Source organism: Odocoileus virginianus, chromosome 31, assembly GCF_023699985.2.
Source record: "Odocoileus virginianus isolate 20LAN1187 ecotype Illinois chromosome 31, Ovbor_1.2, whole genome shotgun sequence".
NCBI lineage: Eukaryota > Metazoa > Chordata > Mammalia > Artiodactyla > Cervidae > Odocoileus > Odocoileus virginianus.
Window position 1 is genome coordinate 7,013,575 of NC_069704.1, and position 15,893 is coordinate 7,029,467.

At 43.1% G+C, this 15,893-nt stretch overlaps 1 protein-coding gene across 1 annotated transcript in view; it reads right to left on the minus strand.

Moving 5' to 3' along the window:
- Nucleotides 1–15,893, minus strand: part of PAPPA (pappalysin 1) — a 259,266-nt gene that overhangs the window by 108,427 nt on the left and 134,946 nt on the right. Inside the window, exon 10 of the mRNA XM_070459199.1 lies at nucleotides 448–641. Coding sequence (XP_070315300.1) covers nucleotides 448–641 — 194 coding nt within the window. The remainder of the gene's footprint in view (nucleotides 1–447; nucleotides 642–15,893) is intronic.

Genomic DNA, 15,893 nt, shown 5'->3' on the forward strand with positions numbered 1-15,893 from the left:
GCTTTCCAGGACACCAAATCGGTCACTCCTAAAGGAAATCAACCCTGAATATTCACTGGAAATAAACTGATGCTGAAGCTCCATTACTTTGGCCACCTGATGCAATGAGCCGACTCATTGGAAAAGGCCCTAATGCTGGGAAAGATTGAAAGCAAAAGGAAAAGAGGGCAACAGAGGATGAGATGGTTGGATGGTATCACCGACCCAGTGGATATGAATTTGAACAAACTGTGGGAGATAGTGAAAGGCAGGGAAGCCTGGAGTGTTGTAAAGAGTTTGCAACCATGGGGTTGCAAAGAGTCGGACACAACTTAGCAAGTGAACAACAACAGAGGTATAGTCAAGTGGCCATGTCCAGAGACACTGCCTTTGTGATGGGCAACCTTGAGGGGCAGAGCAGCGATCTGGAATGTCTGCAGGAAACATCAGGCATGGCTGGGCGCTTACCTGGGACGCTGCTGGCTGGCCAATGATGACCCAGCCTGGGCACTGCTGGTCTTGGTGGGACACTGTGGCATTGGACGCCCACTGATCCAGGAACCCCTGGGGCGTGTAGACACCACAGTCCTTGATGCTGGTTTTCTGTTCAAACTCCTCACATACTCCATCACCATCATGGAAATAGCACCGGCTGGGTTCATCTGTGGGAGACAGACATCGAAGGGAGAGAACAGATCAGTGTTTGTTCTTTGACCCTGGCTGCCACCAGCTGTTACGGAATCAGATACACAGAATCATTGGCATAGTCAAGCCCACCGCTGATGGTCACCACTGACTGTTATTCAGGCTTTACAATGGAGATCTTGCCATATGAGGCAACACTAGTGAACCTGGAGGACATTACACGCAGGACAAACACTGTATGATTCCACTTATATGATGCATATAAAACAAACTCATAGAAGGAGAGAGTAGAATGGTGACCACCAGGGGCTGGAAGGAGGGGGGTTGAGATTTCAAATCCACTATTCAAACGGTATAAAGCTTTGTTACACAGGATGAATAAGTTCTAGCAATCTGACGTACAACATTGTGACTATAGATAAAAAAAAAACAAACTGTATGTACACTTAAAAATTTAAGAGAGTAGATCTTGTATTATGTGACTTTTACTACATAACATACACACAGATTAACAAACACTTCCACCTTCATACCCCTTGTGAGCCCCACAGTAAACCTTGTGAGGAAGATATTATTTAAATTATGATTTTAGTCTTCTCAATTAGCAAACTGAAATCCTGCATGTCTTAAATAACTTTCCCAAGGTCATGAAAAGTGTTCATGCCGGATCCTAATTTTATACTCAGGCTTTCACTGTCTAAGTTCTAGGTACATTATCTGCCACCGCAGCACTTCATAGTCTTAAACTGACAATTTTGACTAATTAACTGTAAATAGGATTACAGTCTGACATAGAGTGAACTGTTATATGAGAGCCTCTGGCTTCAGTCCCGAGTCTGTAACGAAATTGTTCTGTTCCTTCAGACAAACCTCTTTCCCTCTTCTGGGCTCAGTCATCATTGAAGGGGGAGAAACTGCTAAAACTCCAGGAGCCCTTCCTGTCTAAGGTGCTATCTTCTAGATACTTGCTGGATATCTTAGGTATTTCAGTTAAAGGCCAAGTGAGTTCTCAAGCTCCTGTGTAACTCGAATCATAGCCAGGAGTTCTGCTTGGGACAGTTTAAAGCTGCAGCTGGCTGCAGTGATTCTCCCTGAGCTGTAAGAACAAAACTCAAGAGAAGCAGAGTTAGCTGGATACCTTCTTTTTTTTATTTTTTTAACTTTTAATTTTGTACTGGGCTAGTCAATCCAGTGGAAAAGACCCTGATGCTGGGAAAGATTGAGGGCAGGAGGAGAAAGGGGAGACAGAGGATGAGATGGTTGGATGACATCACCGACTCAATGGACATGAGTTTGAGCAAACTCTGGGAGGTAGTGAAGGACAGGGAAGCCTGGCGTGCTGCAGTCCATGGAATCACAGAGGCAGACACGACCTAACGACTGAGCAACAACGTAGTCGATTAACAATGTTGTGAGAGTTTCAGGTGAACAGTGAGGGGACTCAGTCATACATTTACATGGATAGCTGGAGGCCTTCTAAGCAGGTAGGACCTACACAGTACATGCTTCGTGGTGTTTCAGAATAGAATAATACAAGGAGAAATCTGGAGGTAGCTGTCCAAAAGCGATCATCTGGCCCATCTTTTGGGCAAGATGAAGGCCAGGCATACTTTCCCAATTCCTCTATGAAAGCTAAGTACTCCCTCCTGTGTGGGTTCCTATTTTAGAAAGATCCCCATCATAACCTGCCTGCAATTCGTCTGAATCCGTCTGCAACACGGGACACCCCGGTTCGATCCCTAGGCTGGGAAGATCCCCTGGAGAAGGGAAAGGCTACCCACTCCGGTATTCTGGCCTGGAGAATTCCATGGACTGTATAGTCCATGGGGTCGCAAAGAGTTGGACACGACTGAGTGACTTTCACTTCACTTCACCATCTTAATAGTCATCCCCCTGTATTGCCATCACATTTACATGCAGCAGCTCCTTCAAACAGTACACTTGGGGAGTGAGAGAGAATGCTAGTAAAAATTCCGCCCAGGCAAGAGGCACCTATCCTGAGAAAATCTAAACATCGCAGAACGTATGGTCACCCTGAGAATGCTGCTTGATCTAGGACATTCTTGCCTGATTCACTCTGAAAGAAGAGAGAGAGAAGCCTCACTGAAGACCAGGGTTTGGTTTCTGCCCCTCGTATTAGGGAGGGGTGTGCGCGCGCTCATTTCTCAGTCGTGTCTGACTCTTCACCACTCCATGGACTGTGTGGCCTGCCAGTTTCCTCTGTCCACAGGATTGCTCAGGCAAGAATACTGGATGGGTAGCCTTTCCCTTCTCCAGGGGATCTTCCCAACCCAGGGATCGAACGCGGGTCTCCCGCACTGCAAGCAAATTCTTTACTGTCTGGGCCACCAAGGAAGCTCCTATTAGGTGTGTAACTCTGCACGATCAACTTTACTTCTCACCCTCTGGTTTCCCATCCATAGTACAGAAACCAGCAAGGACAACCCCTCAAGATAGCCATACAACTTTCATAAGAAATGGACATAAACACACAGTGTATATCTTAAAATAATGGTCAAGAAAAAAAAATACTCTTCTCGTTAAGGGTTTAATTTATTCCTAAGTGGCTGAATTGAATCAGCTTGTAAAATCAGTACTCACTTGAAACACTTTCAAGCGGCATTCCCCCAAATGGAAAGAGCCTGGGTCAAGTAGAAATAAGACTTGAATTTCTGTGATGCTGACTATCTGAAAAAAGGAATCATTGAATTCAGGGGCAGCAGAATTTTGAGCCCCTTCCAAGCTCCAAAATCCCTTGTTTGTTTCTGCAAACAGTTTACATAGTGAAATACTATCAAAAGAGCCAGAATAAATCAATCCATTATAATTCAATTATTTAAGGATGAGTTTGAGCCAGCTGAGGACTCCAGTGACCAGTAGCATGCCTGGCAGTTCAAATACAGAAGGAATACAGGCTCAGCACTTCTCAGTAGCTCCAAACAACCTCTTGGTGAATGTGGCCAACTCACATATAATAAAACTCACCCTGATCTGAAAGCAAGTTATCCATTCAGACTTTACTCTTTAGAAACCCAATAAAGGGAACTGCATAGGGCATAGGTTTTGGGCATCAGGCAGAGCTAGGTTCAAGACTCCTGAGAGTCCCTTGACAGCAAGGGCATCAAACTAGTCAATCCTGAAGGAAATCAACTCTGAATATTCATTGGAAGAATTGATACTGAAGCCCCAATACTTTGGCCACCTGATGCGAAGAGCCTACTCACTTGAAAAGACCCTGATGCTGGGAAAGATTGAAGGCAAGAGCAGAAGTGGGTGACAGAGGATGAGACGGTTGGATGGCATCATCAACTCAAATAGACATGAGTTTGAGGAATCTCTTGGAGATAGTGAAGGACAGGGAAACCTGGCGTGCTGCAGTCCATGGGGTCACAAACAGTCAGACGTGACTTTGCGAATGAATAACAACAAAGCTAGGTTCAAGTGCTACCTCTGCCATACACAAGTGCCACAGGGCTTAAATAATCTAACTTCTCTGAACTTCATTTCTGTCATTCAAATCGAATGGATAATAATATCTATCCAGTGTTGTCACAATGGTTTCATGTGATGAGGTGTACCACCCCAGTCCCTTCACCCATTTTATTGAATAGAAAACTAAAAACCATAGGAGGAAAGAGGTAAGGCATTTGCCTCCAGACAACAGAGCCATTTGGTGGAGGACTAGCAGCAGGAGCCTGGACTTTCTATACCAAGCAGAGAGATCTTCCCCTACACATCTTAGTTACAGGATCATGAAGGCCCATCCCCTTGAGGATAAGGTCATGAGGTTGTCTGACTCTTGGTATCACCTCCCTTCTCCTCTAATATGAAGACAAATAGGGTGAGATGATGATGGTAAGATTGCATATGATCTGCTTTCTAGGGTACATTGATTTATTTCCTCAAAGAGACTGCAGAGTGGCAGGAATTGGAGCTAGAGTCAAGTTCTTGTGAAGGCTGGTTCCTTCCTGATTATGTGGAAGACCTCAATCTGTCTGTCTGCTTAGAGCTAGTGCATCCTGCAGGTTCTGGAGGAGAGGCGAGGTAGACACAGGTCAGGCAATATGCACTTAGACAGGCAGTGGTACGTAGCAGGAGGATAGTAGATGTATAGATAGTTAGGCAGAGGGAGGGTTAAAAGAGAGAGAGGAAATGAGGCTAAAAGGGGGAGGAAGAGAGAGAGGGAAAGAGAGGGAGAGATGGGGGAGGGAGGGATGGAAGGGGAGGCGGGAGGGAGGAGGGGAGAGAGAAAGGGACCTGTTTCCCCCACAAGATTCTGCTGACAAAGCTACTGAGAGTCCCTTTTTTTTGAATAACATCCCTGCACTCTGCTATGCAGTTTCCCTTGCTACGAGCATCCCAGGGGCCTTTCAGCAGTGTCTGCCAGTCTTCATCTAGGGAATTCTCTCTCCCTCTCTACTCCCGTGCCCCCAGCGCTGAAGAAAGCAGGGTGAGGAATGGAATACAAAATGTGTGGGCTGGGAAAACAAAGGCAGCAACAACAGAACAATCAAACAAAACCGGCCTTCTTGCTTTCATTACCCCAATTTGCTCAGTGCTTCTTGAACGCTTTCTGCGGGGGGCTGAGCAGGTTGTAGGAAAAAGAGCTTGCCGTCAATACCAAGGTCAAATGATCGCCCTGCCCCGTTCTCTTCTCAGGTAGTAGCTAGGTGGCACTGGTAATAATACTTCCCATCGGGAGGGGTATTCTGAAAACAAATACTTGCTGAATGCATGAATGAAGGAGGAAAACTCAGTACCCTCAATGTGCATACTCTTGTCCCAATATAGTTGAGGCTCTGTACACTGTGAAGCGTTTCTTTCAACTGGGTCTCAGGGCAAAGAGATGGGAGTGATGACTTGCTTCCCGTGACATCAGGGAACTCTCCACTTCAGATTCCCTCCCTTTCATGCAGTGACAGACTTAGAAATCTGCGCTAACCTGCTAGGAGACTTGATGCAGGTGGGGAGACACTGCCAAGTCTGTCTTCCCTGGCTGAGTTTTCAATTGCCAGGGGTAAGCTCAGCTCCAGGAGCCCACAGGAGATGGATGCTCTGTAAGTGGACAGACACAGCTGACACTGCTTCTCGCTGACTTAATTTTCAATTTCCATCAGTCTGGAGCATCAAGATGAACTCCCTTGCCTCTGCTCCCCTGAAGCATGTCCAAAGGACGCTATTTGGGATAAGCAGGGACTGTCATACCTAACCGAAACCTTAGCAAGCCAGGTCCCAGAGAGATGAGATAAATTTACTTTTAAGTATAAACAAAGGCTGTTATCTGAACTATTGTTAAAAGCTCTCATCCTTGAAGTCAGAAACCCTGGATTCAAGCTCCTTATCTGTCCCTGCTCCTTGGGTGAACATGGGCTTGGTATTTCATCTCCCTGTGCCTCAGTTTCCCCATATGGAAAACGAAAACAAGATTACCTTTTAGACTGCCTCGACAAAGTGCTAGGTATACTCAAATAGCACAACAGACACCGATGGAAAGTGATGAGAGTCTTAAAGGCACAGGGCTTATTCTTAACCATGATGATACTGGGGTGAGGTAGGGGTTGGAGAAGTTTTCTTAATTAGGAATTTGGTGTTTAGTCACTAACTAAGTCGTGTCCTACTCTTTTTGACCCCATGGACTGCAGCATGCCAGGCTCCCCTGTCCTTCACTATCTCTCAGAGTCTGCTCAAATTTCTGAAATGTCTACTTTTTATTTACACAGCCCTAGATCCTAGGGTACCTTCAAGAATAGAAATGATTGAAGAGGGTGCATGGGCTATTTTCAACTTAAATAGCCAGAAACGAAGTAAACTAAAACAAACAAAAAAGGGTGGGGGAAGTAATAACCTAAGGAAGAAGAAAATAATTACTTAGACCAGAACTATTTCAATCCAATTGGAGAATGTTAATTAACTTAGCTTGATTAGAAACTTTGGTAATTTGTGATACCACTAGAATCCTTGAGATTCCCACGGAACTTACAGACTAGTGGTAAACACAGATAAAGCACTTAAAACATAAAACGTGACTGAAAAATGGCCTATGATAATGGTGATCAAGATGCTGATGATTCTAGAGCCGAAAGCAATCATTTCATGTATGGGAAAACTAAGGTTCATAAAGTTGAAGTCATTTTCTGAAGGCTTCAGAAAAAATTTCTGGAAGAGACAAGACTAGACCATTGGTTCTTAAACCCATAATACAATTCCTTTTCCACTGTACCCTGCCACCTTATTATATCAAGTTTTCAGTATATAATTATGGCAACCAAAGGGTATCTTTATCCAAGTTCACTATCACTTTTGAGAATCTCTGGTTTCAGTTTTCACAATAGCCCCTGGTACCGGCTAAGTATAGTAAGTCTGAAGCTATTGGGATTACTAAGTTAACAGCCCAATAAGGGAAAAAAAAAACCCAAAAAGCTGCAGATAGAGAAATGAGAGCTACAAGCAATAGGAGATAGATGATAGATTTGACTTAGGACTCAAGGAAGACACAGGGATTTGAATGAACACCTTTTTTGGTGGCCTGCCTTCTAAACAATGGGTAGATTCACCTGTCTTTCTCAACTTCACATCTCTGAAGATGGGTCAACTTTTGAGAACTTAGCATCTGTTTCTATTTCCAGCTGAGGGAACAGGATTGGCATCAGGATATTCTCTTTCAGTCCAATGATGACTATTTTTTCAACACCAGAAAAAATAGTATTTTTTTTTTAAGTTCAGCTGTTTGTTTAGGGATGGGTCCAACCACAACAAGCTTCATGCCACATAACAATTCATCCAAACAACAACAAAAAGAGACCAAAAAATGCACAATCTTTGTGTCCAAATAATATCTTCTTGGAATGGGGGAAATTGGATGGAGTGCTTAACCCCCAAAGGTTTATAAAGGGGAAGCTTGAGATGGGCTGATGGCTATCTTGGCAAATGTTTCCTCTGGAACAGAAATATCTGGACTTTACATTGCCTATCTTTGAAAGGCTCCAAGTCAAACCCACATCGCTGACCTCACTTCATTCTATTAAAACCAAGGTTTGTTCTTAACCTCCACCACCAGATCAGCCTGTTCAGAATACAAAAGTCAGGGTGGTGAAGGGCTTCTAAAGAACCATGAACCCGCTAACAAGCTTCAGATGCCGATTAGGTCTACTGAATCTGGGGAGCTTATGTGGGTTTCTGGTTCCTTTCAGGGTTGGCCATCTACCAAAGTAGGCCAGAAATCCCTTTCTGCGTTTCCCTGTGATAACCAGGCACCATCGAGCAAACCCAAAGCGCTAGGAAAAGAAGAGTGAATCTGGGTCGGGTCCCCAGTGATCGCTCCGCCTCCACGGTCCCAGAGAGCATCCTCCAAGGGACCCCTCACTCCTCACAACCCTCTCACCGTGGCTTCGGGACTTCCTTACTTCAACAGCTTCTCACAAAGCAGCCTATAGTGATTCATCTAGAATGTAAATCTGATCCAGTTTGAGATTCTCAATTGACTCCCGCAAAATCTGAGCCTCCCCATCTAGTACTCAAGTCCTTTTGTCATCCAGCTCCAACCTCCCCATCTACTCTCATTTCCAAGCACATGTCCACCCTAAAAGCATAGAGCTCCCCTCCAGAACTCACACCTCAGAGTTGCCCACTCCCCACTTATTTCCTTAGCATGAAAGGCTAGTCCCTGCCTACAAGTCTTCCATCAAGATTTAATTCTAGCATCTTCAGCTCCATGAAGCCTCATCTGTCACTCTTCTGCATCACTACTGTCCAGCAAAAACTATTTCACTCTGTTCCTTGAGTTATGATTCTCTATTTCCAAACCAGCAAAGCAGGACATTGCCTCTGCAAATTTTTAATTTAAAAAGTGAGCAATGTACATTAAAAAAAATTTTTTTTTAAATAAAACCTCCCTTTGGTCATATTTCTCTTCCCATGATTCATAGTGAAATTGACTGAGGACTATCTAAACTTGTATTTTCCACATTCTCTCTGAAAATTCACTCTTCAGTTCTCTCCCATCTAGCTTCCAAAGTCCCCTCCCTAATACACACACACACACACACACACACACACACACACACCCAGAAAACCATCATGTCAAGATCACCACTGACTCAATGTTGCCAAAACCAACTACAATATCCAACAGTCCTGAAACATGTGAAGAAGTCACCCATTCCTTCCTTTCCGAAGCATTGCCCCCTGGATTCCATGACAACATGTATCCTAGTCCCCCTCCAGCTGTCAGACCTTCCCACACAGACTCATTTGCCATCTATGCTTCCCTCTGCTAAATGCTGCCAGTTTTCAGGGCAAGGTCTTGGGCTCCCTTTTCCTATCTATCTACATTCTCTTATCCAGTCCCAATATTTAAATAAAAATTTAAAGTATTGATGTACCAATGACTCAAACATCTCTTCAGATATGATTTCTGAGTCCCAGTCACCTGCAATGACATCTCTACTTAAATACCTATTTAAAGTCATCACTAAATCAGCATGTCTGAAACAAGAGTAATGGCTTCTTCCCAAATTACTTTTTCCCCATCTTAGCAAATGATAACATTGCCTGACAATGGCCAAACTAAAAATTTTCTGAGTCACCTCTCCTGTTTTTCTTCTGTCCACCCTCTAATACCACATACAGTTTATGAACACATCCTGTAGATTCTTTTGTCTCAGGATATTCCAAAAAGATCCACTTCTGTCCAATCACCGACACCCTTAATCCAAGCCACCATCACTATGGCATCACTTATTTATTTAAGCAGTTTCTCTTCCACGTCAGCTTCCCAGTCTTGCCTCCTCCAGAACACAGCTAGAGAGCTCTTCTAACAACATAAACCACATCAGGCCACTCTCCACTAAAACTTCTCAGTGGCTTCCCATGTCACATGGAACAAAATGCAAAGACTGTATCACAGCCAAGTCACCACTTCATCTGATCATTTTCTGCTATTATCCTTCTTGTTCATTACCTTCCATTCATTAACCCCCCTATCCATCCATCCAGATAATCATCCATTCCTCCATCCATCCATCCTGATATATATCCATCCATTCAGATATCCATCCATCCATCCATATATCCAATCATTCAACAAGTATCTGTTCCTTAAATAAGCCAAACTTGCTATTGTTCAAGAAAACTCAAACTTGCTATTTACTTTACCTGGAATACTTTTTCCCACCCTGGCTTTTCCCAGGGCAGGGGGGGAAGCTTCTTTTTATCACTTAGGGATTCTTTTCATCACTTAGGGCTCAGGTCACATACTACTTCCTCTAATAACAACTCTGCCTTCTTACAGTAAGGTCACATTTTATTCCTCGATCCCCGTTAGAATGTAGCACACAGTCTTATTTCTTCACAGCATTAGTCACTATCTAAGAACAAAGTATATTTATTATTGTTTCCCTCCTTCTCGATGACATAAGCTTCTTGGAAGACTATCTCAACATGTGCCTCTTTCTGTAGGATCAAGAAAACCACCTCTCCATATTATATAATTGATATTTAAGGACAAATGAATGAATGAATGTGTGACTCTGTATAACTCTTGGATTGTGACATATTTCTGGGCTGGCCCCAGTCACACTTATATCTACACCTCTAATTCTTAGAACAATGCCAGTCTCAGAGCAGGTACTCAGTAAATTATGAATTAACAACATTCTTTAGAGTTTCAGAATCTCTGTTACTGACTGTAATGAGGAAGTCTCAAACCTGATTTGAGTCTGTTCTGCAGATTGTACTATAGAAAGATTTTTTTTTAATAAAAATGTTAATTATGGTGATATCATATTATAAATCAAGCACATATTAAGGGGGAAAATCCAATTCTATCTAAATCATCCCATATTATTTTTTTCCCATGAGACATCCTGCCTCACCATCTGTCCTATATATTGTTTTATTTTCTTTCTTGACTAAATCTGCAAAGAAATAGAATATCTGGATAGAAAAGGTGGTGCCTACTAAGCTGAAATTTGATAAAGAGATTTGATGGGCTTATGAACTGGAACTTGAAGATACATTTACATCACTTTGAATTTAGCATAGTTTTTTAAATGGCCTAAAATGATTGTATTCAAAGATAGTGATCCTAATAAATGACAATACATCGCACAGAGAAGGCTGCTCAAAGCCCTGAATGATTTTCAGCTGAGTCTCTTTTGGGTTTTAATGCTTTCTCGTAAATGAAAGAAGGGGTAAAATTTAGCACTGCAGTGAATGACACAGTGATCATGAAATAGGACAGTCATTCTAAGCACAGACAGGAAGAAGGGTGATACCCAGGACCTGAAGGCCTTTAAAAGTGTGAACAGGAAATAACAAAATGAGATTTGTTTGGGATGATATAGGCTAATAATAAATGCAGAAAACCAATCTGAAGCATTCATATGCAGAGAGTCTGCAAGAAAAAAAAAGGTAACAGAAAAGAAAGATGATAAAAGATAGCAAAATACAAGCAAAAGAGACACAGATATAAGGAACAGACTTTTGGACTCTGTGGGAGAAGGCGAGGGTGGGATGATTTGAGAGAATAGCACTGAAACATGTATGTTACCATATGTGAAATAGATGACCAGTCCAAGTTCGATGCATGAAACAGGGCACTCAGAGCTGGTGCCCTGGGACAACCCAGAGGGATGGGGTGGGGAGGGAGGTGGGAGGGGGGCTCAGGATGGGGGCCACATGTACACCTGTGGCTGATCCATGTCAATGTATGGTAAAAACTACTACAATATTGTAAAGTAATTAACCTCCAATTTAAATAAATAAGTTAATTTTTTTTAATGAATAAAAGAATAAAAACAGGGAGAGCAGTAAAAACAACAACAAGAACAAAAAGATAGCAAAATACAAATGAAGTGTCAGTGATTTCAATGTGATCTCATCAGTTCAAACAGAAGTGAGGGGCCAGTGGGGGGAAAGAGGAGAGGAAGGGACAGGGAGAGACAGAGAAGAAAGAAAGAGAGGGCACTTCCTTATGATCAGCAGACTGGTCAAGAGACCTGGAATCTAAATCAGTTCAGTCGCTCAGTCGTGTCCGACTCTTTGCGACGCCATGAACCGCAGCACGCCAGGCCTCCCTGTCCATCACCAACTCCTGGAGTTTACTCAGACTCATGTCCATTGAGTCGGTGATGCCATCCAACCAACTCATCCTCTGTCGGCCCCTTCTCCTCCCGCTGTCACTCTTTCCCAGCATCAGGGTCTTTTCCAATGAGTCAATTCTTCGCATCAGGTGGCCACAGTACTGGAGTTTCATATGTCCACTAATATACCCACGACTTTGACCATGGCCTTTCCCTCTCAGGGCTGCAGTTCCCCTTTGAGTGAAAAAGAGTTAAATCAGTTTTATGATTCCCTTCAACTAAGTCACTCTAAAATGTAATTGCTTCTTGATTTTTTTTTAACTTTCTTTTAATTATTAAATCCACTCTTCAGTCTGAAGATGGGGAAGTATGTTCAGCAAAACTACTAATAAGACTGCAGAAGAACTCTCCGAAGAACGTGGAAGAAAATGTATCACAAAAAGTATATGGAACAGGAACCGGAAACCAAAATTTGAAGTGCAGCTTTGTCACCAGATCATTTGGTACAGGGCAACGTACATCATTATTGTGGGTTCCATTCTTTTTGTTTATTAAAAAAATGACAATATTACTTTTCCTACCCATTACAGAAAGTGGTTGTAATGATCAGACAAAATGGCGTTATGGAAAACACTCGAGCATGGTGATGTTTCTACATTTTATTATCATAGGTACAATCTAGAACTCATCTCCCAAAGCATTACATGGCTTTGCCAACTCATCATGTCAGTCTCTCCTCAACCATCACCTGCCTAATGAGGACTTCTCTAATCATGCTAACTTCACTCCAGTTTCCCTACTCCACTGGTCTATTTTATTTTCTACGTAGCATTACATTGCTTCTTCAGAGTTTAGTAATGAACATTGTATTCTCTCTAAAACAAAATGGCTACTTCATGAGAGCAGGAACAGACGCTGTTTTGCCCACTAATGCATTCCAATTCCAGAATACAGAAGACAATTATGAACTGTTGGCTGAATGAATGAATAAAGGTTTAACACTGCAAAAGTCTTTTGAGATTATCTAGTCTACATGCTTTGTTTTGCAAATACAGCAACTGAGTTTCAGAAAGTTTAAGTAACTCTTCTTGAATGCTGCGCAGTTCATTGCTACAGGCCAAGTGTTCTGACTGGCTAACTAAGGTTCATTATATAACTGCTGGGAATATGCAACATCAAAGAGAAATTGAATCGGACTGTGAGAAATCCACGTATGTGACCCTAAAGCAAAACAATCAAATAAAAGTTGGTAGGTGCACATCTGCACATCATTCTTCAATCCAGCAAAACAAGCAGCAGTCAGTCTTCTAAGGCATCCTCAAGAAGCTGGAGAAGAGGGACTTGTAGACAAGTCTAGGTTAACAGTAGCTGAGGAACTGAAGATACCACGTGAAACTAAGCCAGTCACCCTAGTCTGGCATAAATCGTGACTAGAGTGAACACAGTGTGTTAGGTTCTTGGTAGGGTTCCTAGGCAAGAAGCTGGAGTGTCAAAAATGGATCCTTTCCACCCTGAGCCCTGGTTGGTTTAGCCAGCCTTGAAGACTGTCCTCTTGCCATATGATTGAGATAAGACCAAGAAGATGAGACATTTAAACCACAGCTTGCTTGATCTCCAGGTTAGGACACGTGCTGCCGTGCTCTGAAGAACAGAAGCCCAGTTAAGGGGCAGAACTGCACTCACCTAAGTTTCCTTTATCTCGCATGATGAGTGTTATATCTTGCATAACTCATGTGATGTCCACTTGAATCTATATGTTTCATGTGTATCTTTGAACTGCAGTTTGTTTTCCTAGAAATGTGTATATATATTTTTGTCTCTTTCCTCCCGATAAGGAAAGAAGAGGGGGGAAGAAGGAAGGAAAGATGGGAAGAAGAGATGGAAGGAGGAAGAAAGAAAGGAGGGCCACTGGTCCTCAATCTTAAGAGCTAACTTGAACTATTTGAAAATATCAATCAAAACCCCTGTTGTTTTTGATCAGAGATGACAGATAAAGGTCAGCAAAACTATTCATGCTCAAAGAAAGTTTCAAAGAGTAGCAGTCACCCTGGGATCTGTTTCTACCAACTGGAGAAAGTGTTGGCCCAAACAAGAATGTGAGATTGCAGATTACCTTACTGACAAAAAGACAGTAGATTCCAGAACAAAGGTCAGAGAAGCCCCCTCTGGTCCTAGAGATGGCTGGACAGACCAGTTCTGGACCACTGAATTGATGAACCAGGATATGGTCAGTGGATGCGGCCCAAGGCAGGCGTCATCAGGAAGCAGTGCTCACAGATATGAAGATGTTTAATCTGAAGGAGAGGAGGCTCAGAGCAGACACGGCAGAAAACTCTTCCAACAAACTGCACTTGGTTTGAGAATAAAATTGGCTACCTCAGAAGGTACTGAGACAGAGGCTTGGTAACAGCTGATGAGGCATAATGTGGTCCCAGTCTGCTTCTGCAGCCTTCTTTCTAGTGTATTCTAGTTTCAGCTCCAGGCAGGCTGAGATCATGGCCATCTCCTAAATGGGCCAGATTCCCCTTCCTGCCCCCACTGCCTGCTGTGCAGAAGCCCACCCCACCCCCAAATTCCTAATCCCGTTTTTGTTGCTGTTGTTGTTACTAGCCTCCATTTCCTACCCATACTTAACCAGACATTTCTCTGGAAAAATCTCTCCAGCAATCCACTCAGGAGGGCTACTGGCCACCGTCTTTGTCTTCCCATAGCATCCTCTACTTCTCTAGTTAAAATAATAGGTACCATGCAGGAGGAGAAGAGGGTGACAGAGGAGATGGTTGGATGGCATCCTTGACTCAATGGACGTGAGTTTCAGCAAACTCTGGGAGATAGAGAAGGACAGGGGAGCCCGGCATGCTGCAGTCCATGGGGTTGCAAAGAGTCGGACAAAACTTAGCAACTGAACAACAAACCATGCAGATGTAAGCTCTTCTATAAAGAATGGATAATCAATAAGATCTTATAGTACAGAGAACTATATTCAATATCCCATGGTAAACCATAGTGGAAAAGAACATTGAAAAGAATGTATATCTATCTGTGTGTGTGTGTGTGTGTGTGTGTGTGTATCACTTTGCTGTACAGTAGAAATTAATAAAACATTGTAAGTCAACTACACTCCAGTAAAAACAAACAGAACATGACAGACACCATGCAGTAAGGGTATTTACTAAGTGAATGACGTACTTAAATGTTTTTAAAGTACATTCAATGATGTGACGTCATTGAATCCTAGAAGAGCCCTATGTATTTGGTGCAATTATTATCTCCATTTAACAGACAAGGAAATTGATGTGCAGAAAGGTAAAGGCATCACCTAAGGTTTTAAGGCTCAAACCCTGATTAGCGTGATTCCAAAATCCATACACTCCCATCCGCCCCTGCTGCCCAGTTCCCTGTCTTTTGTGTGGATGTGGGTGCTGAGGAGGAGCTAATGAGACAAGCTGATCTGATTCTCTCTGAGATGCCCTGCAATTCTGAGGTACTTGGGGGCTCAGGGGTCTCACGGAGCTGCGGTCACATCCCTGCTCTCCACTAATTAGCTGGGTGTTGATGAGCAGCATGCTTCATCCTGGAGTGCCAGTTTCTTCTTTGGCAGTTGGTGAAATAATGACTCTTCCCAGACGTTAGGAGGATAAAAATGAGAAGCTGTATAGAAAATGCATAGCATGCGCCTAGCATGCAAAAAGATTCTGCAAGATTCTGCGAAGGATCATGAGCCTCCCTTTCCCTAAAGGAAACAATCTGTCTCTGCTACCTTCTGCCAGTTAAACTGTACGAGCTCGGTAACTCATATTTTGGTTAAATCTTAAAAAAAAAAAAATTTAAGGGGAATCTGAGTTTTTGTTGGCAAGGGATTGAACAGGCTTGGGCGCAGCCTCCGGGCCCAGAGTCCATTAGGGAATTTACGAGGGGAGATGGGGGACCATCAACTCAAGTACTCCCTTCAGAGGCAGTACTTACAAAGCCATCAATTTCCTTAACAAAGACCACTGGCTTAAATGCCCCTTAAAGCAGCATTATTTACACAGTTTCTCCACTTCCCTTTGAATTCTCTGCCTGGGGGGGTGGCCTACCTGCAGTCCTTTCCAGCTACTAGTTAATTAGGCTCCCTCCCAGAAAGGAAGCTAGTGGAAGCAGGGACTTAGTTTTGAAAAGCAGCTCAATTCGGGGGTTATCAGAGAG